Source organism: Augochlora pura, chromosome 5, assembly GCF_028453695.1.
Source record: "Augochlora pura isolate Apur16 chromosome 5, APUR_v2.2.1, whole genome shotgun sequence".
Classification (NCBI taxonomy): Eukaryota; Metazoa; Arthropoda; class Insecta; order Hymenoptera; family Halictidae; genus Augochlora; species Augochlora pura.
Genome location: NC_135776.1, coordinates 8103964 through 8127087, shown reverse-complemented (window position 1 = coordinate 8127087; position 23124 = coordinate 8103964). Strand labels below are relative to the sequence as shown.

The window sequence follows — 23124 nt, the reverse complement described above, 5'->3', positions numbered from 1 at the left end:
TGTTGGTAGCGAGCCATGCACGTACGCTTGTTTGCTTATATGGTAATGTGGAAGGAGTTCGTCACGCAACGATTTTCTGTATGGGGTGGGCTGGCCGGCATACGGTTGCATGGGGTGTGTCAATACCCCGTGCGGCGTTATCATTCGGAAGCATGCATGGCAGGTGTAGGAAATGACGTCACGCACCTCGGAGTATTCCCCGTTTGAAACACGACCTTACTGTCTATTTTCGTCGGACCACCATGCATAAAAACTTCCTCCGCGGACTACCCATGTGAAACGTAACAAAGGGTATCCTTGCCTTCTGGATTAACGCGCGCTGCACAATTATTGCGAGCGCTCCGGTTTTCGCAACGAAAACGAAAATTCCCGAATAATCAGTGTCATTATCGTCGTTCCTTTATTCTACGCCCGTCGACTATGACAATCGCGAACTTGTTTGCAACGCATGATGCAAAAATTCGATTTATGCGTCTATGTTTATGGTATTCGGTTGAACGAAATTCGCGAAGCAAAGAGTATCATATAGTTGCTTTATTAAACAAGTATGAATCTTATCTGAATAATTGCAATACGTGAAATTGAGTGAAATTTTAGGTTATTGTTCGAGAAATAAATTTTTATATTCTATATTCTTTGAAATCATTTTTGTTGCCGTTTAAGGATGTTTCCTCAACAACGCTTAATTAAACATGTATGCATCTTAAATGAACAATTGTAGTTCGTGAAATTGAATAAAATTGTAGGTTAGTTTCCTGAATTTATTTTTAATGTAATTCAAAGATTTTTTCGCAATAGCGCTAACTAGATCAGATATTTGTTCGTGATTTAATCGCGTCTATGCCCGCCGACTATGGCAATCGCGACTTGTTTGCTACGCATGATGCAAAAATTCGATTTGTGCGTCTATATTTATGGTATTCAATTAAACGTAATTTCCGAATCAAAGAATAGGGATTTTCATATAGAATAAAAATTAACTGCACTAATTGCAAGAACTGAGAACTATGTAAATATATTAATTGCGTTAATCGTTTTAATAAGTGGAAAATAATACAATTGCGTTTTTCAATTGTTTAATTGTTTTCGTTGATTTCTATGTAAAATAGAAATTGTGTGCACTAATTGCGAGATGCAGGAAGCGCATAGATGTTTATTTAATTTCGTTATCGTTTCAAGGGGTCGAAAATAATGCAACAATATTTTTGGGTTATTATACGTAATTACTGTTTCGTATTTGATTGATTCGTTTTTGTAGAGAATACATAAAATTCGATAATAATGGATAATAATGACTAGATTACGTATTTTTATGCAAATGATTATTCTATAATATTTTACAAAATTATAACTAACTCTTATCGTATATTTCTTTATAACAATGACAGAATTAGATTTATTTAAACATCGTACGATTTTATTACAATGTATGTTTGAATAAATTTCTTATGCAAACGTTTTTATAGTATTAAAAACTGTAAAAGAAAAAATAAACTTTTAATATGAAAATATAGTTTGATATTTAAAGAAAAGTTTCATTAAATAAAAGGTCAAATTAAAAGATTAATTCGTTAATTAAAAGATCAATTCGTAAATTAAAAGTTAATTTATACGCTGTACTTTGCAATCATAATTATCTACAATTCCTGCGAGAATTTAGTAAAATTTTAAATCACAACAATGTATAGTGAATAATTTACTCGAGTATTTGTTAATTGAAATGTTAAGAGGATTTGTGGGTTTAGCACGTGGAAAAATGATTCACATCGTCGGAATCCCCCAAGTTTCATTGAAGAACCTTGACGAAATTAGGTCAGTCCTTATAACTTCACTTATATCGATTAATCAGCTCGATGAACGAAAAGGAAGACTAATCCTTAACATAATTTCGATGCTATAGTCTTTCCTGTACTGAACTTCAGTGTACTATGAGTCATAGCGATGATGTATACAACCCCTTCTACAAAGTATCTGGCCACTTGACATCTTTAACAAATAAGTGATACACAACACGAATTACTGCTATAAAACAATGTATGAATTAAAGTTTAATAATTTTAATCAAGGAATAAAATGTCAGTCAACATTATCGAATAAATATCGAATCGAATAACAATTTAACTAGATAACATTTTATCTGAATCAGAGCTTGTAGGAATAAAAATTTATTTGTCAATTGAATGCAAATTTATTTGTTATTTGAATGAGAATTTATTTTTATAAGGATTTATTCGGAAAATAATCGATTTGAATAAAAATTATAGAGTTTAGAATATGTGACGTATTTTCACATCATTGATTAATATTTTTTAAGAGGGTTGAGTTTTTGTAACAATACTAAAATTGAAATAACTCTTTAAATAATGGATTTTCGACATTAATAAATAAATACTTTTTCGTAGAGAATATTAAGTTTCATCAGATTTGTGTAGGAAAAGACAAATAATTGCATTTGAAAATATATTAATAACCTTCATATAATCTCATTATACCAAAAGGTGCTTTTATAACAATTTTGTAATAATTATTAGCATTATTATTTCAACCATTTTATATTCTCTATTAAAATAATTTATTCGATTAAAAGATGAAGAATTATTCCAATAAAAAAATGAAAAATTACTTGTATAGACGGTGACAAATTATTTGAATAAAATATAAAGAATTATGCGAATAAAATATGATGATTTATGCAAATTTATCTTCTATTTGAAAAATTATTCAAATAGAAGATAAATTATCGATTCGAATAAAAGTCAACGAATCGACTAAATAGATAGAACAATATCTTACAAACAATTCCAATTCAAATCAAATATTCCACCAAATCCGAATCATTCGAATAATTAAGCTAAACAAGTATCAATTCGAAGCGTTTCGAATAATTGGCAACGCCGGTCTTACGAAGTCCGAACGAAAGAAAAACGTGTAACTGTAAAGGCCTGATGCTGCACTATCGCCCCAGTTGTTGGCGTTACCTTTTCGGGGCAGCCCGAAGACAGAAAACCTTCGCACATGGTTCTTCCTTCCTCCGTTTGGTAGTCTTAAAAGTCAAGAGCGTAGCCGACACACTCTGTTGGCAAGAGGAACACCGCACGGCATATATTTCCAGCCGGTGTGTACACACCAATACGCGCGAGAAGTGTCGAACTATCCGAGGGAAGCATCTTCGCGCGTGCACCCGAACCTGCTATTACCTTAATCGTCTGTTGCCCCGTCGTTCGTGAAAAACGTCGATGTTGTCGCGCGCGTGTTGCGGAAATAATCGTTCGCCGTGTCGAATCGAGAATTGTCTAACCTTGACATAGAATTACGGTCCTGGAAAGTGAACAGTCGTGTGTTGCCGCGAAACAGTCGCCTCCACGAAATTGCTACCCGGTTTCACCTGTGTTTCACCTGCGATTCCATTTCCTGGAATTCTCGACGAGGAAACGTAGACCTTGAAATAGTTTACAAAATCACGATTGCTTTAGTCCTTTGCAAAATCATTTTTATCAAGTTTACTTACGTTCGAAAAATTGTTGAGAAAATGTTAACAGTTACTCGAGTGGCAAAATTCAATTCAATAATGCGTGAGATTAGGCTATGCAAAATGGAGACGCTGTAAGTTTGGAGAAATATTTTGGATAATAATTTGTGAGACTTAAAATAATTATTGAACTGTAGATATAAATCAAGAAAGAATTCAAATTATTAATAAATGTGAATTTACTGTTCATTGTTAATTAATAGTAGAATATATTGAGACGAATGTAAAAGAATTTAACTAAGTTACAATACAGATAGCACAGTATCCATATAATAAAATAAGAAAAGTACTAACAATGCTGCAACTGAACAAAACTATAACACTATAATAAAACTATAATATCAAAAAAATTAAAAAAATAAAAATACCAAGTATATTTCAAATTGCCATACGATTGGTAATTATGTGAATATTGGTTGATTATGTGAACGTGGATTGGCAGAAACACTCGGATAAATATCGTTGGTCTCTATGAAAGATGATCCGTTGGCTCGCATGTGGTCTCGAGCTCATGGTTGCACGCACGCGGTGCATACATTCTCTACGGTACCTTCGTCGCAATTATCGTTGAACAGTATTTACGGTAAAGAGGTGGTCGACTGTGAAGCGTTATTTCGAAGAAGATGGCTTGGTCATCTCGGTCACGACTCCTCTTGTAATCTAGATGCTCCTCGGGAGTGAATTAACGACGTTTCATAATCTTGCCCAACTATCTCGTTTCCGGGCATCGGCCTTGCAGACCGCTGACCACGGCCGGATGTTCTTGACTACAATGAGGGAACGAACGCCGCCGCTGCCGGGGGAGAAACAAGTCACTGAACGACGCTTTACCGAAATTCGACGAGTTTTTCACGATTCGCTTGCGAAATTGACAGAGTTCGGGAACCTTTAACCGCAAACTGGAACTACTACCTTTGCAACAAATACTCGATCGACGTCGCGAGCATGATTGGAAAATTATTTATTGCTTCTTTGATGTGAATTAAGGTTATGAGAATTACCAGAGTTCTGCATTCTTTTTGTTATAGTTAATGAAGTTATAAATTTGATTTGGACGGAATTGTCATTTTATAATTTTTTGTGGAAACTATTAATGAGAAATGAGAAATAATAATTGTTTGTTGTTTTATAATTCACTGTGGAAACTAATAATGAGAAATGAGAAATAATAATTGTTTGTCGTTTTATAATTCATTGTAGAAAACAATAATGAGAAATGAGAAGTTAGAATAATGTTAGAATTGAACAAAATTGCAATATATATAATATAGGGTTCTTGCGATAGTAATAAAGGTTTTAACAAGGTTGAAAGGGAATTAAACAAAATTATAACACAGATAAGGTAGTATTTGTTTAAAAAAGAAGAATACTAATAATACTGCAAATAAATTTTCATCTGAAAACACATTCTTATTAAAAGAAGTATAAGTCAGTATTTATTGAACACATAAAATATTAGTTATATAACATTGTTATAATCACGTTGATTAATAAACAAAAGTCCACATGCAATAGAATTTGTCGCTTGTTTATTCTTCGACCGAGAACGATTTTCAAAAGTTTGCAGAACTTCGACGATAAATAATGTACTGTAATGCATTATAATGCATAATCTTGTATAATATTTTTAATGTAGAATCTTTATTTTACTGTTATCATTTTGTAATAGCTTCCGTCGAAATTGTTACTGTTATGCAAAGGCGAGTATACGCGAGCTAGAACTCTCTGACCAGCGACAAGGAAATGACGTTCCATATGACACCGCGTGCAAGGACTACGACGGATTCGAATTACCTATCGAATCAACATCCGAACTTCGCGTGATTTATGTCAGACCGAGTGTCAAACTAAGCTTCGCACAGCGAAATCGTAGAAACTCGTATTAACCGATGCAGAATAGCCTAGGAAGTGGTAATTTGTGCGTAAAAATCACGACCCTGTTCGATTATTCCAACATTTAGTGATTCAAGCAAGAATTTAATTTCATGATGGTTAATAACCTAAAATGCGATTTATATATTATTTATATTAATATAACAGAAGGTTTTATGACAGATTTTTATCAATTTACAAAACTGTTTTTTCATAGCAAATTAAGCTTCTTGCAGTCCAGTGGATTGAAAGTTTGAAATTATTCAAATAAATTATACCTAAATAAATATTCCTCAATAAAGTCATATTCATCATAATTTATAGATAAATAATTCGAATAAATGATTCACGTAATTCTTCATAAATTATTATAAAAATGACTGTATTTGTGAATAATTTATGCCGAACAATGAATTATTAATCCTTTTTCGTCTAAAAAGAATTTATTCGTATAATTATTTTAGGCAAATAATTATCCGAAACGATTCGAATAAATTACGTAACAATTCGAATAAACTACATAATATTAAAATAAACTATATAACATTCAAATCAATTTTGTAACCGTCAAATAAATTATTGAAAAATTCGAATAAATTATATAACATTTTGTCGTAAAAAATAACAACTTTTAAAAGCAATAATTTTAAAAAGCAATAACTAACTAGCCAACAAAAATTGTACAGGACCACGTTGGACAATGAATATTTCATTTTTGACGACCAGCGCGTTTCTTCCTTTTAGACGATCGCGATGCAATTACAGGGGGAATCAGTTGCATCCACGGTCCAGTAAGCATAGTAACACGTTCCAGCGAAGTTATTTGCGGTTGCTCCGTTCATACCCGAGGAATAGATCGATCCGCGAATAACCAGATAAAAATACAATAGCAGTAGTATAAATAATCGCGGCGATCCTCGACGAAGATAAGTTTCACACGCGCCGAATTGCTGAAGCGCTTCCGCGGCAAACTTGGGAAAAAGAGATACGGAGCAACCAGGAAGATGTTGATGAGTAGAAATTCGCGACTGTGTTAACCCTTTGCACTCAAAGCCATTTCAACTGCGAATCTATTAGAATAAGCGAATCTTTGAATAAATTCTCGCTGTTTTTCAAAAGACAGTATTAAAAAGAAAGTACTGTATGTTACCTTAAATTTCAGTGCATGATTGTTCACTATAGTGTCATCCATATGTTTGTTTATTGGTTCTGAAGATGTCTACTTTTGTGCCGAATAAAATGGTTTCGCTTGGAATTTTATTGCACCACTTTATTCAAAAGAAATCTGCATCTGAAGCACACAGAATTCTTGTTGAGACTTACGGCGACAATGCTCTGTCGGATACGACATGCAGAGACTGATTTCGACGCTTCAAAAATAATAATTTTGAACTTGAGGATAAGGAACGTTCTGGCGCACCGACAAAGTTTAAAGACGAAGAATTAGAGGAATTGCTTGATGAAGACCCATGTCAGACGTTGGCAGAGTTTGAAAAATATTACAAGTAGATGCGTCAACAGTTTCAAAACGTTTAAAAGGGTTAGGAATGATGCAGAAGCAGGGACATTGGGTGCCGTATGAATTGAAGCCGAGAGACGTTGAACGGCGTTCTCTGATGTCTGAACTACTGCTTCAACGGTAGAAAAGAAAAGGTTTTTTGCACCGTATCGTCACTGGCGATGAAAAGTGGATTCATTACGATAATCCAATGCGTAAAAAATCGTGGGGTAAGCCCGGCCATGCATCAACATCGTCTGAAAAACCAAATATCCATGGTTCGAAGCTTCTTCTCTGCATTTGGTGGGATCAGAAGGGTGTAATTTATTATGAGCTGCTCAAACCGAATGAAACTATTACAGGAGATCGCTATCGACTTCAATTGATGCGTTTGAGTCGAGCCCTAAAAGAAAAACGACCGCTATACGAGCAGAGACACGACAAAGTCATTTTGTTACACGACAACGCTCGGCCACATGTTGCAAAACCAGTGAAGGCCTACCTGGAAACGCTTAAATGGGAAGTTCTACTCCACCCGCTGTATTCACCAGACATAGCTCCTTCCGATTATCACCTATTGCGATCGATGGCACGTGGCCTGGCTGAGCAATGCTTCCATTCTTACGAAGAAACTAAAAAATGAATCGATTCATGGATTGCCTCAGAAATCGAATTGTTTTTCCGACGCGGAATTCTTTTACTACCAGAAAGATGGGAGAAAGTGGTGTCTAGTAATGGGCAACACTTTGAGTGAACTGATTTTGAACGTTATATTTTAATTAAAGCTTTTATTTTGGGAAGAAAACAGTGAGAACTTATTCAAGGTCCTAATAAAATAATTTTTCTGGCTTTCCATTTTATATAACAATATTTATTTTATGCACATGAACTTTCAGTCTTGCGACTCATACAACAGTTGCACCTTTAACAATTTTTAAATTTAAGCTTTGGCGATATGAATTAAAAATAATTCTGGAACATGCTGCAACAATTTTAATAGCGCCACAGAGTCGCCACTCGAGTGAAGAGGTTAATAATTAGCGTCACAGTTCCATTTGCCGATACCGGGAGCATCGTGTTACGCGAACGCTACGTGCTCGTTTACTAATTAATTTGACAACTTGTTCGAGTAGTATAACTGTTTCATGTTTCTCATTACGACTGATATGTTGTAATTGAATAATGTAATTATATGTTAATGTTGCAAGCAAGTAAAGCTAGACTGCAGGTAATACAGTATTTATCAACACATATATATTGTAACACATAAGACAATATTTGTATAATGAAAGCGAGGAACTAACAATATTGCAAACGAAGAAAATTCTACTGCTGCATAATATCTTTTACCAAGATTAACAATACGTGTCTAAAATTATACAAGATTCCATAAACTTGAATTATTTTTGTCTTTGAGGAATAACTTTGTTATAATTAAATTTTGTCATATCTATATTTGTTTTCCTATTTGTTTGAGAACATGCAAGATAATTAAATATAAATTACTTTTATATTAAGTAAATAACACGGATAACTTCGATCTAAATTATTTTTTTATCCGAGTTAGTTATAATTATATAATTCCATTATTGATACTTTCATTGTTTAGATATATACAAGATAGTTCAGTTTAGAAAGTCATTCTTATTAAAAAAGTATAAGTCAGTATTTGTTAAACACATGAAATATTTGTGAAGAATGCAAATGAGAATGACAACTTTTTACTTATTAATTAATGACTTATTTATCAACCAGGTACAGAAATATGTTGACATTTCCAGGTCGAAAACAGACGTTGTCGCGTCAAATTGAACGGAATGATGTTAATTAATGCAAATGCGGTCGTTTGAGTATGCCTAATCACTCTATTAATTAGCCATAATAAGAGAAAACAGTTGAGTTATCATGTATTGTAGACACAGAGATTGCGAGCCTGGTATATTATTGTTCCATTAATGAATAAAGTATCATTAAAAGACTTGTTTCGTTGGATTCTCACGTTCCAGAGAATTATAGTAATACGATTCTTAACGATCGCTAAAAAATAATTATCGTGTTCAGTCTAGTTTTACTAAAAATAGAACTTTGGATCGAATCGTTCTCAATTTGCTTTATATATTGTTATTATTGTACACTTTTATGAATTTTAACAATTCATTATTGCAGCTAAGTATAGCTGACGAAGACTGAAAGCTTCTTTTCTTAAATTAATTGACCTTTCGGTCTAATTTATCTATCCAGTATTAATAATTTATAATAGGGTCTTTGAACGGCCAATTTCGTTAATGAACATACTTTTAACAATTAATAGAGGCGTTAAATTCAATGAACATATTTAATAGACAGTCTCAAGACTATTTATTAAAAGCTTATTAGAGTGAGCTTCGTTAACGAAATTTAAGTTATTAAAATCGATATAATTAGTAGTAAAAGTGTCGATGATATTGTAAATCGTAAAAGGAATCTTCATAAATTATTAAACTAAATACAAACAAATGATTATGATGCTATTCTACATAATGTTATTATTCTACATAGTAATGTTATTTTTATTAAATGGATCTTCATTAACGAAATTAGGCCTGCTAAATTCAATACAAAATAGATAGTTGGAGGATCTTTATTAATATACTGAGCTCATTAAATTGGATACAAATAAATAGTAGTTGAAGAGTTGTTGTCAAATAAAAGTAATCAAGAGTAACTTTGTCGAATTAGTTAAACTTATTAAATTCGATAAAAATTAACGATTGGTAAAGTTTGTTAATAATTTAATAAATCGAGAAACCTTCATCGAAGAAATGAAGCTTGTTAAATGCAAATAAATAATTAACAGGCGAAGGATTTACAGTATAATTAATTAAGATGTCTGTTATTAAATAAACTAGGATTCTTAAATTTAATAAGCATAAATAGTTGACAGTATAATAAATGAAAAGCACCTTTATTATACAAACCAAGAATATCAAATTATATAAACAGTATAATATATTAAGCAAAACTTTTTCAAAGGAATTAAATCTAAATAATTAAGAAAGAAGTCCTACGACAATGTAATCACTTAAGATATCATATCAAGCATATTAAAATACATAAAAAAAATTTATAAATCAAAATGTTACGACAGTACAGTTAACGAAAAGTATCATCATTAACTAATTCAATATTATCAATTCGTATAAAAATAAATTGCTAATTAAAGAGTTAATGGCATCATAAATCGTCAAAGGAATTCTGAGGCAAGGAATGAACAATTAAGCAATAACAATTAATTAGGGGATCCGGTGTCAACGTCCTCGCATGAAAAAGTCCTTCATTAACGAAACTGTGAGATCGAACGGATCGCTAACGAAGCCGTCAGTGAAAGGAAGGCGTTTCGCGAACGAATCAGCTGGCGTCGAGGCGGAAGATGATACAGAGTCCACGGCGACAGTGAATCAGCATCCAGCGCCGCGAGAGACCGTGCTTCGTTTTTCACGCTTGTGTTACGGTTTTGCGGTATATAACACCGATACCGTGGGAAACGAACTGCGACTTCCGGCGAGCTTTCACTTCGGCTAATTGTCCCTTCCATCGGTCGCGCGCGCGCGCTCGCTCGCCTCCGACAGTCTTGACATTGGAGCATGGGCTGCGTCGCATCCATCAAAGAAGAAAGCACCCTGTGCCCCACCTGTGTTAATCACTTGTCTAATTAACACGTTGAGTGCCACGCGATTATGTAAGGAAATCCCAGTCAGGCGACGCATACTGGTATCGTGGCACAGCAATGCAAAGCAAATTAACCCTTTGCAGTCGAAGACATTTCAACTGCATATTTAAAATCATTTTTCTGGCTTCTAGTATTTCTATTTTATATTTATATCTATATCATTCTATGCATATGAAATTGAATCTCATGACTCATACAACAATTACACTTTCAATAATTTTTTAAATCTAAGCTTCGGCGATATCTATAAAAATAATTTTGAAAGGTGTCACAACAATTTTAATGGCGTCGCAGAGTCGTCACTCGACAGCAAAGGGTTAAAATTTACTCGATGCATTAAATCCATGAGAATTTTCTGAAAAAGTACATTAGCAATAGAATCCAGTATTAAATAAAAATTAAGAGGACTTTAAATAAGTTTTAGGCAACAGCTTAAAAAAATGTAAATTTTTTAGTTTTATATTGTATTTCACGCTGTCAGTCACCGGCGACTGACGGCGGCCTGAACGGTGAGTTCAGTGTCAGTCACCGATGACTGACGCGTCATTCAACCTGTTAAACGTAACCGCGACAGATGTAATTCTTTGTACGGAAAGTCGGTCTCTTTCTTCGAGAAGCGAGTTCGTTCCTATTGTAAAAACGAGCGCCGGAACGATGGCGACGTCAGCGGCCACTCGTTTTGTAACGAGGACATCTTTCTTAACTAAGTCACTGTGAAAACGGCGAGCCTGCTGATGGAAGCGAAGTCGCGAGATTGCGCAATTCGTAGGAGGCTTCTTGTTCGGATCGTGTAGTTCGCTAAATTGGAGCGATTACGCAGTTTTGTCGAGCGTCGACGGATTTCGAAGAGAATCATTGATGGCTTGTTTTCTTGGTGTCGTTCTTTGAAATGATCCTCGAAAATAATTTCACTTTTATATTATCTTTTATATTATCTAGCAATTATTCGAAAATAATTTCACTACTAATTTTTGGTTGTTTTGTAGTATTATGTAATGCTAAATAGATTTTAATTCGAAATCAATAATAAATAAAATAGAATAACGTCATTTGACTATATAATTTGTATTAAGTGTACTAGTTTTAATTCAATTGATTTATATAGATTGTATGAATTTAAATAGAATAATTTATATTAATTGTACCAAGTCTAACTAAGTAATTTGTATTAATTGTACCAGTTTTATTTAATTGATTGTAGTATTATTTAATGAATCAAATAATTTACATTAAGTCCAGCAATTTTTATTAAATTTATCTATATTAATTCTACGAATTTTTTATTAAATAATATATATCAATTCTCCCAAACTTAATTAAATTAACGTATATAAAGTACACCAATTTTACTTAAATTAATTAACATTAACCTCGCCATGTGTCATTTAACTCAAAAACGATAAAAATCACAACTACGAAAAATCTCTACTACTATAAAATAGAGTAATTACTAAAAATTACTATTTCCTTTCCGCTTATCAACTTCCGTCGATTTTTTAATACTTTTTACACAGCCGCCAAGGTAGTGAACGCTTTAAACGGTGGGTAATTTCGATCTTCAGAAACTTAACGAAAACATATATTCGTCGGCTCGGAGGAAGTGGAAGGTTTATAAAATTCAAATAACGCTATCGGCCGGTGTAGAAAATCGTGATTTATTCCGCGGACGGGTTTACCAACTATCCGGCGAACGATACGCTGGTTTATCATAAAGGAAAAAGATGATGATCAGCAATTTTATATCTCCGTCCTACCGTAGCGTAACACGGACTGCAATGGAAATTATTGCTCGAATAATTGCGCGTACATCGCTGTTATATACATTTTCTATCGCGCGCGCGTTTCATACCGTTTCTGTTCAAACGTATTTTATAAGATCCCGCACGCAGGCGCGAGCTATCCACCGTCTTCCGAATTAATTAAAACGTGTAATAACAAAAGAGAAATGGTTTCGAACTTTTCGCGCGTGGATTCGCGATCGTCGACGGATTCGCGGAAAAATATCATCATCGAGTAACCGTTACCGAATCAACAAGTGTTGCCGCTTTTTCGCATTCGAACGCGGCTCTGAACTTTACGCCACATAGATCGTATTAATTGCACGTTCAAGTACACGAGCGACTGAATCGTGCATTAAATATTCTTCGTTTCTCGGGCAAACGAAGCGGCACCATAACGGAATTTCGGAATCGTTATTGTTTCATTAACAGTTCATCGATACTCCGGTATTCTTTATTAGGGATATTTTACATAATCGCTCCCGTTCACAGTTACTTGACTCCTCACTACGCCGTGCGCTTGCACCTGCTTCTTTCTGTAACACTGCGCACGAATGTTATGATTACAAAAATTCTGTCATAATTGTTTATAACGAGGTTCTAATCTAATATTAATTTAAATTATTCTGTCGAAGTTAAATTGAGTTACTAATTGATTCTATCGAAGTTAAAATAAGTTATCAAATTCCTTGATCGAAGTTAGACTAAATTACCAAATTATTTAATTGACATGAAATTAAAGTACCAAATTATTTAATCAGAATTAAATTAAATTACTAAGTTGTTCGATCGAAATTAAATTAAAACTCCAAAGTGTTCAACCAAAATTCAAGTAAATTACTAAATTGTTTAATCGAAACTAAATTAAATTTCCAAATTGTTTGTTCGAAATTAAATTATATTAATAGATTGTGTGATCGCAATTAAATCGATTTAATAGATTATTTGATGTAATAATACAATAATGGTGATAATATAATTGCAAGAAAAATTCTAAAATTGTGAGAAAGAGGAATGTTTTAATATATTTGCAGATGAATGGATTTTGATTTTCTATTTAACACTTTTATATCAATAATTATTTGAGTGGTTTGTGAGTGGTTACGTAATTAAATTAATAAATTATACAATCCAAATTAAATGTTGATTTAAAGAAAGATTAAGTACGTTTCAATAAAAATGATTAAGCAATCATTTTCGGTGAATAGCAATTGATTTTTGTATATTATAAATAAAATAATATAAGGTTTAAAGGATACGAAATACTATAAATTAACGATATCATAAATTTTTGTCTAAGCTATCTGAAAATAAAATTGTTAAATCTACATTATTTAATTATATTAAATTCCTTTTTGAAATTACATTATCATTCTCAGCCTTATTAAACTATCGTTCCGTTAACAAATAAAACAGGTAAAGTACTACAAAAGGAACTACGCATTATAACCTTGAAATTATATAGAAAATTGCCCAGAATAACAAATTTCTCTAATTTCCATTTAACACACCAGATAATTGCTCTAAAACACACAAATACGCAATATTACAGGCTACAATACCATAAATTCGACTTTATTCATGAATCCATTGTTCGTATAATTCTCCACTATACCTAACTTAGTTCAAAAGTTCGCGCAGCGCCCCTAAATCCTTCCTGCATTCAAGAACGAAATGAATAAACGCGGAACGAGAAAATACAAATCATGATGTATGAAGAAGCAGTCTTCGAAGTAACATATTCCACGTACACTCGTCTTTAATACCGAAAATTAGTCTCGCTAAATTAGACTCGGTAAGTTGGAATTGATTCATCAAACGAGGAAATATCAATTAAAACGCGGACAGAAGCCAGCCATAAAGTAACAGTCTTTGCTACTTAAACAACACAATTTGAGAACTTCCACGGCACCATTAAATGGTACTTTCTTGCCGGCGTAAAAATGTGCAGCATGAGAGGCGAGAACAAAAATAGAACGCGGGCAGTCGCGGTCGTCGAGGTAACAGTTTTCACTACTTAACTAACTTAATGCGATAAGTCGCGCTGTCGCTTTAAATGGTACTTGCTTCGCGAAACAAAATTGTTAATGAAATAGAATAATATTAATAGAAATAATAAAATAAAATATTAATTTCGATATTAGTCTTTTTGAATTGGATTTCTATTTCAAAATAAAATGAATGGCATCGAGGAAAGAAAATATAAATTAGAACGCAGACGAAGACTTTTAACATAATTTACAAAATTGCACAGACTTATTAAGTGGTACTTGCTTTTCAAAATATAATGAATAGAATTAAAGAAGATGTTAATTAAAACGCAGAAATAAGCAGCCTTCAAAGACACATATTTGAGTAGGATACCTAATTTCGAAATTATTCTTTTTAAATTGAACTTTTTTTCCAAAATAAACTGAATAGCATTGAAGAAAGAAAATATACATTAGAATGTACACAGAGATTTCTAATTTAATACGAAAAACTTCACAGTCTTATTAAATGGTAGTTGCTTCTCAAAATAAAATAAATAGAATCAAAGAAAATTGTCAAAAAAACTATAATATAAAGCAGTTATCAAAGTAGCATATTTTACTACTCTTTTCAATAACAAAAATTAGCGCTCCTAAACTGGGTTTCTTTTCCAAAATAAAATAAATATAAAATAAGAATAAAGTTATAACATAACCAACATAACCTTAACAATCTGAAACAGTTTGCAAAATTAAATTAACCACTACGAACTTGCAATTTAATTTGAAAAATAATACTTGTATCCAAAAATGAAACAAATAGAATCGAAGTAAAATAATGATAAAATAATTTTAATATTATAACAATATTTCCAAAATAGAATTAATAACACGAGAAAGCAACACATTTCACGACTCTTTCAAATTTCGAAAAATTGGTTTCGTTAAACTCGATTTGCTTGCCAGAATGAACCGACCGCAATCAAAAGAGAAAATATCAATTATCAAGCAGAAACAGTCCCGAGAGTAGAAGCACGGGACCTGTAATTCCCATTAACTCCGTATCTCGTTGACAAACGTGCGCGCATCCCGGAGGAAGGAAGGAAAGTTGCATCGTTTCAAGGTAACCCGAGAAAATCCCATTGAGGCGCCGATGAATTTTCACCGGAGAAATCCGGTCGCGTGCCGCGAGAAAATCCGCGTAAACAATTTTTCTTTTTGTAACCGGTTCGCCGGCACTTTCCCCTCCGCGCGGATCAGCCGCGAGCTACCATTCTGTCCAGGGTTGCAGCTCCTGGAACTTCCCCACGCGTTTTCTCCTAGCAATCAATTATATACCGCTGCGAAGACGAGTCTCTTCGCTGTTTCACAGTCGTACTAATTAATTGCGCGAACCGGTGTCTCTCGTTGCAGCGGCCCGTGGGTACCGCGAAGATGTTCCCGTCGCGGAAAACAATCGCTGCGAATTAATACGCGAAAGTGACAGAAACGGCTCGAGGCCGACACGCGTTTCATAGGGCAACTATATTAGGTTGGTACGAAATTAATGTCGGTTCTCGAACTTTCGAATTTTGACGCATGTTTTGGGATAACAATTCACTTTATTCAGTTTACCTTCCAATGTCATTTTACAGCGCAGATCTCGTGCTGCATGCTGATAGACATGCTTTTGTTTTTACTGTTAATTTGTGGTCACTTCAAGTTATTAACTTCGCAGTGGATACAAAGCAAGTTCGTGTAATATTCTTATATCAATATAAACTGGGTCCTAAAGCTGCAATTGCGCATTGTTTAAATCAACAGCGCATTTGGTGAAGATGCCGTAAATGAACCCACGGTGCAGGGTTGGTTCAAAAAATTTCGAAACGGAGACACGAGCCTCGAAGATGAAGATGGTCGTGGACGTTCTTCTCTCGTCGACAATAACCAACTGAAGGCGCTAGTTGAAGCTGATCCACGAACAACGGTTCGACAACTTGCACGGAAGTGAGATGTAAGCCATCCAACAGTTATCGACCACCTGAGACAGCTAGGAAAGTCAAAGAAGCTCGACAAATGGGTGAAGCATGAGTTAAGCGTAGACCGAAAGAATCGTCGTTCGACCACACGTCGCACAATTAACGCTACAAAAGTTGAACGAATTGGGATATGAAACCCTGCCCCATCCAGCATATTCCCCGGATCTGTCGCCAACCGATTACCACTTCTTCAAACATCTCAACCACCACTTGCAAGGGAACATATTTACCAACCAAGCTGATGCTGAAAGCTGCGTTCGAAGAATTCATCAATTCCAGAACAACAGAATTTTACGCTGCTGGAATTAACAAACTGTCAATTTATTGGCAAAAATGTGTAGTTTGTAATGGATCTTATTTCGATTAAAAAAACTCATTCCGATTTGTGATACGTCGATTTAAAGATATAGTTTGGAAACGGACATTATTTTCCTACCAACCTAATAAAACCCCTGGAGAACGATAGCGCGCGATCGTGACTGAAATCGGATACGGGAGTATGGCTAGCTACGCTAGACCGGGCTAATTGCTTCTAGGATTCTCGTTCGCGGAATACAGGCACATTTATGGGCAATTTGTTCCAGATCCGCAGGCTGGAGCAATGCTTGCGCTCGATGCGACGCAAAAGCGACAGTCGACTGAGTAGACGCTGACGGCTGTTTCTCAGCGCCGGTTTTGAAAGTGCTCATTGCTTTTCCGTGTTTCTTTCATCCATTTTTCTATTGTTCTTGTACCATTTTTTTATTGTTCTTGTACCATTTTTCTACGATTTTTGTACAATTTCTTTATAATTCTCGTACCCTAGTCTGCCATTCGATACCATACAGTGCAATTTTGTACTATTTCACGCAATTTTTGTACAATTTTTACACAATTTTTGTACAATTATTGTATGATTTGTGCACAATTTTTGTACAATTATTGTACGATTGTTGTATAATTTCAATACCATTGTGTACAGTTTAATATCAAGTGTATCATTTTGGACTATTTTATTCAAGTTTTGTTCAATTTTTGTATAATTATTGATGATTAATAATTATTGTATGATTTTCGTACTATTTTTGTATAATTATTGTACCATTATGTGCTATTCGACATCTAGTGTGCCAGTTTTTACCATTTTATGCAATTTTTGTACAATTATTCTAAAATTATTTTACGATTATTGTAATATTATTGTATAATTATTGTGCAATTATTGTAAAATTATTGTATGATTCTTGTATAATTTTTGTACCATTTTGTGCCATTCGATACCTAGTGTACCATTTTGTACCACTTTACACAATTTTTGTACAATTACTGTAAAATTTGTGTACGCCTTTTGTATCATTTTTGTACATTGTTTATACCATTTTATACCACTTGATACCATTTGGTAATATTTTACCAAAATATTTTCAATTTCTAATATTTACATCATTTTGTACCCTACTTGTACCAGTCATTGTACAATTTGTGTAGCATTTTACTTTAATCGTTCATGTCCACTGTGTAACAAGAACATTTTCGAATGAAATTATCTGATTGTATTTCTACACTACTTAAGATAAAGAAACATGTTACTGGATATGTAGTAATTAACGGTACAAAGGATTCATTTAACGAACATTACATTTGAAATTAATTCTTTCTCTACTGTTTGTTTTTAAATGATTATATCAAGTTTTTAAAAACAACATGTTTTAATGAGAAAAAAATTTTAGTAAAAGTTAATTAATGGTTAAATAAATTGATTCAACGAAAGCTGTATACAAAACTAAAATTGACTCAAAGTTGTTGTGCAAATAGTTGTACAAATAATGTATTAAAGAAAATTTGATTCAGTGATCAGATAAAACTTTTAAATGTAAATAAATATAACTTGATTGCCATGAAAAATAGCAAATATGTATTTGCCAATTGCCAATTGTTATAGTTACTAAAAAGTTTAATGATGTAAAAACTGACCTAAACTAACATTATTTTGTTACATTATACAATTTAAAACAACCAATTGATAAATTAGACAAATCTATAAAAACGAGCATTGTTATAATAAAAAAAACTGTTTCTTCGAATATCACAAATTAAAATTAGATAGGTCCTTTAATACTTTTATTATTTTTTCCTAAAAAAGAATTGTTCCATTCATGGATAGTACAGTGCTATATCATAATAGCATATTTTCAGCAAATGAAACGTCTCATTCATTAGTTTGTATCCTAAGTACACTGCAGATTTTATGCATTTATGACAAGCACGAATAGATCAAATACAATACGATAAGAACATTAAAGAAATTTAAAAAAAAAATGCACTATTTTCAACTCGATCAAGAACCAGAGGAAGGAGGAAGGATCTTATAAATAATGTAGACTGTTTTATCTTGCGTAGAAATCTACTGTCTAGTCCCAAGTGCATAAAATCCACGATATAGTCACAAGTATATCAAATCCACAGTCTAGTAATAAGTACATAAAATCCACTGTCTAGTCACAAGAGCATGAAATCCACAGTCTAATCACAGGTATATAAAATCCGCATTATAGTCACAACTGCATAAAATCCATATTATAGTCACAACTTCATAAAATCCACATTATAGTCACAACTGCATGAAATCCATATTATAGTCACAACTTCATAAAATCCACATTATAGTCACAACTGCATAAAATCCACTGTCTAGTCACAACTGCGCATGAAATCCACTGTTTATTCACAAATACATAAAATCCACTGTCTAATCGCAAGTACATAAAATTCATTGTCTAGTCACAACTGCATAAAATCCGCAATGCAGAAGCGACTAGAAGATTAATATTTCGCAGAAAGATTCGCAGCCGATTAATCACGACGCGCAAGGCAGGACACAGCTGACAGAAGTTTCCTTTGTTTTCAGACGGCCAATTGGTTCGTCCCCATTGGACGCGCGTCTGGGTCCACGGACGCACGAAATCATTAGCATACGCGGGATTCGACGGAGGGGAAGTAATCATGACAATTAAAGGATGGTCGCCACCAAGATGACCTCGAGGAAACCGACCACCACGTTCACGCGGCCGTTGCGCTCGTACAAAAGGCGCCGATTCAAGCACGAATGGCTCGCGTTCGTATTTATGTGCCTTTTGACTGGTTGCTCGGCGAGGAACAATCCTCCACGGTTTCTCATCGACGGCCAGACGGAAATTATTCTCCGGCTAAAGGAAGGCTCTGATACACCTGTCGGTAAGAATATGTGGAAATTCCGTTCCGCTTCGATGCTGCCCGGGGCTCATAGGCATGCGTTTAGGTTGCGCATACCTGCATTGAACCTCAAGGGGTCTTCTGGCTGTATTACAGAGCTGGAAAAAATCGACGGTGTTCGGGGATATTTTCACTGGGAAATTGTTGCACGCATCGATTCGACACCTTTTGAGTATATAGACAAGCACGTCAGGAATGTTTGGATGTGTTTTTCAGTCTAAATGTTGAACTGATTCGAAATTATGGTCGTTTCATCGCAACGTCTTCAAAGATATTCTCTATACTTAATTGGATATAAAGAAGACGGCATATTGGAATTTTTTCCAAAGACACTATTCAACTTATTAGATTAATTGTGTGCAGGTGTATTAATGAGTACTTGAGAAATAAGTGAGATTTGTTTAGGGTTAAAATGTTTATCTGGTTCGAAGTTATGGTAGTTTAATCTTCAAAGATATTCTCTATACTTCATAGGATAACGTCCCAAAGAAGACGACATACTACAATTTTTCTCAGAGGAACTATTGAACTTATTAGATTAATAGTGTACAGGTGTATTAGTTAGTATTTGGAAAATACGTAGAATTTTTTCAGAGCAAAAATGTTGATCTGGTTCGAAGTTATGGTAGTTTCATGGCAACGACTCCAAAGATATTCTCTATAATTAATAGGATATAAAGAAGACGATATACTACAATTTTTTTGAAAGGAACTATTCAACTTATTAGATTAATATTGTACAGGTATATTAGTGAGTATTTGGGAAATACGTATGATTTTTTTAAAGTGAAAATGTTTATCTGATTCGAAGTTATGGCAGTTTCATCGTGACGCCTTCTAAAATTTTTAAGTATTTAATCGGATGACAGCGTAGAAAGAAGATGGTACTTAATAATTTTTCGTAGACAATCTATTCGACGTATGGGTATAATACTTTTCAACTATATTAACAATTATTTAAAGAATATGTAGAATTTTTTTCAAGTCAAAATATCCGTTTGTTTCGAAGTTATGAAAATATCCTTCAAACACCTCCAAAACTATACATTTTACACAATACGATGATACGGTAGAAAAAAGATGCCACTGCATAATTATTTTGCAAATAAACTACTAAGCGTATAAGTTTAATACTCTGCAGTTATATTAGTGAATATTTAGGAAATATGTAGAATTTTTTTTTAATAAAAATGTGCATCTGATGCGAAGTTATGACAGTTCCATTCTAACGTCTAGAAAAATATTCTCTATATTTAACAAGATAACGTCGCAAAGAAAGACATTTTACAATATTTTGCAAAGAAATGAATTCAACTTATTAAGTTAATATTCATCAGGTATAATAATGAGTACTTGGAGAATAGGTAGGATTTTTTCCGAGTAAAACTGTTCATCTGATTCGAAGTTATGGCAGTTTCAATCTAGAATTATTTGAATAAAATCTGAATAAAAAATTCTGAATAAGAACCTTATTCGGTTAAATTATTCTCTAGATAAATTTCCATCCGACTGCATATTCCATCACGTCGAATCAAATTTTATTCGTTACTCTCTCTCTCCTACCCTCCATCCGAATATTTTCCCAACTCTGACTCGAACGATCTCGTATTCCGGCGATCGCGAACGTTACAGTCCCGTAGCTTCTTGAATATGTACCCGATCTGTATCGATGTAAATATAGTATGTTTCCGGCAAGTATCACTATTACACAAATTATCGCGCGGAAATGTCGGCTGCTACGAAATATTTAAACGCGTGCCTCCTTAGCACCGCGCCGTATGCAGAGACGGGCTGCCGGCAATTTCCTATTCGCTCGCCGACATCGCTCACCATCTTGCACAAATTCAATTAAAGAAGCTTCGCGCTAGAACCAGATTAAACAGCCCGTCTATTGCGCATCAAAATATGAATTAACTATGCACAGAGTGAGATTTACGTACAGCACTGTAGATCATGGAAACGGATGCGCACAGTGCTTTCATTAGATTAAAAAATCACTTCTACTGCAACATTCAGCAATCTTAATATCATCTGGTTAGTCTCCATATAAATTGATTAACAACCATGCTTCCGCAATAAGTTCTCGTTTGGACGACGACGCCATGAGCTAATGGGGAGCTCGAGGAAAGTTCACAGCATAATACCATAGCACCAAAAACATTTCGCTTTTGTTCTTGCAAGGAGAACCGTCGGTGTTGGAAATCGCATTTTGAAAGAAAATTATGTATATTTCGCGCAATTTTTACGGCTATTGTTTAAAAAGGGTTTTAGTTTTTGAGAAAAAAAAATTAAAAAAGAAGACGCGCTTTCTTTATTATTTACTATTAATAGATAAATAAATATCAAGTTTGAAGCATTATATAAAAACGTTAAATAAATGAAAAGACTTATACTAAGAGTAAATAATGAAAGATGCGCGTCTATTTTTTATTTCGAGCAATTTATATACTGAAGTATTAATTATATAATTATCAATACTGACAGTCGCTCGTAATTGACGTTGTGCTGACAGTTATGTCGATTAATACTCTTCTAATACAACCTAATTTATATTACCACATATTTCGGTAACTATTTATTTTAGGTTTATATACTATTTATTATGGTACGTTTTTATGTAAAATTCGACCCTTCATCTGAATTCCGAAATAAATATAAATCATACCATTTGAAAAACTAAAAGCTACCCTCTCATCTCGATAAAAGAGCAAGATAACATAAAACTGACTATAAAATTACATGCTTCAAACCATGCAATTTCTATCCGAAACATTTTTTCGCAAAAGAAATATTTTATGAGTTCCTTTACGTAGTCGTATTACGATACTCACCCTGTTCAGGACGCAAGGTTTTTTTTTATCGAGCGACTCGATGGCCGCTGTTTCGAATTTCAATTCACTGCAATAATAACATGGTTCACGCTTGCTCACACAATTGTCCCCTGCGCAAGTCGCCGCCCGTATGCACTGAAATTAATTACAGCGTTGAATGGTTGGCGCATCGTGTGACGGCATCCGTGCCAACTTGATTTTCTATTGCAGGCAGTTTAATTTACCGGCTTCGGGGCGCCGATCCGGACGGTGACAGCCTGACGTTCGGCGTTAGAGACCAGCCTGGCAGCGACGTGATTCGGGTCGAGAATTTTAACTCGAACGAGGCCAATATTTACCTGAACAAATTACTGGATAGAGAGGTGAGCCATCCTGCGCGACGATCTCTGCGTAGCGCCAATGATTCCGCTTGACCACCGCGGCCATGCCAACGACCCCTTAGTTGCCCAACGAAGCTCTGGACGCGTCTAAAGAGACGTTGGACGGTCGCTGCTGTCGTTTAGAATAAATATTGAAACTTTACTTTGCGCGAGATATAAATAATTAGATGAGATTGAACAATTGGTTAGATTGGGAGAAATTAAATTTTGAGAATTTGACACGTTTATGCTAATTTTAGCGTAACTAGCTATTAGCATAATGTTTATGCTAATTTTATATGGCGAAGGGTGCAAAATTTGTGGGAATT

The 23124-nt window shown here is 34.0% G+C and overlaps 1 protein-coding gene across 1 annotated transcript in view; it reads left to right on the top strand.

Annotated features, from left to right (window-relative positions):
• The window catches only part of LOC144469828 (cadherin-23-like), a 53582-nt gene that overhangs the window by 4899 nt on the left and 25559 nt on the right, over positions 1-23124 (top strand). The window contains exons 2-3 of the mRNA XM_078180499.1: positions 19262-19587; positions 22647-22798. Coding sequence (XP_078036625.1) covers positions 19371-19587; positions 22647-22798 — 369 coding nt within the window. The 5' untranslated portion in view covers positions 19262-19370. The remainder of the gene's footprint in view (positions 1-19261; positions 19588-22646; positions 22799-23124) is intronic.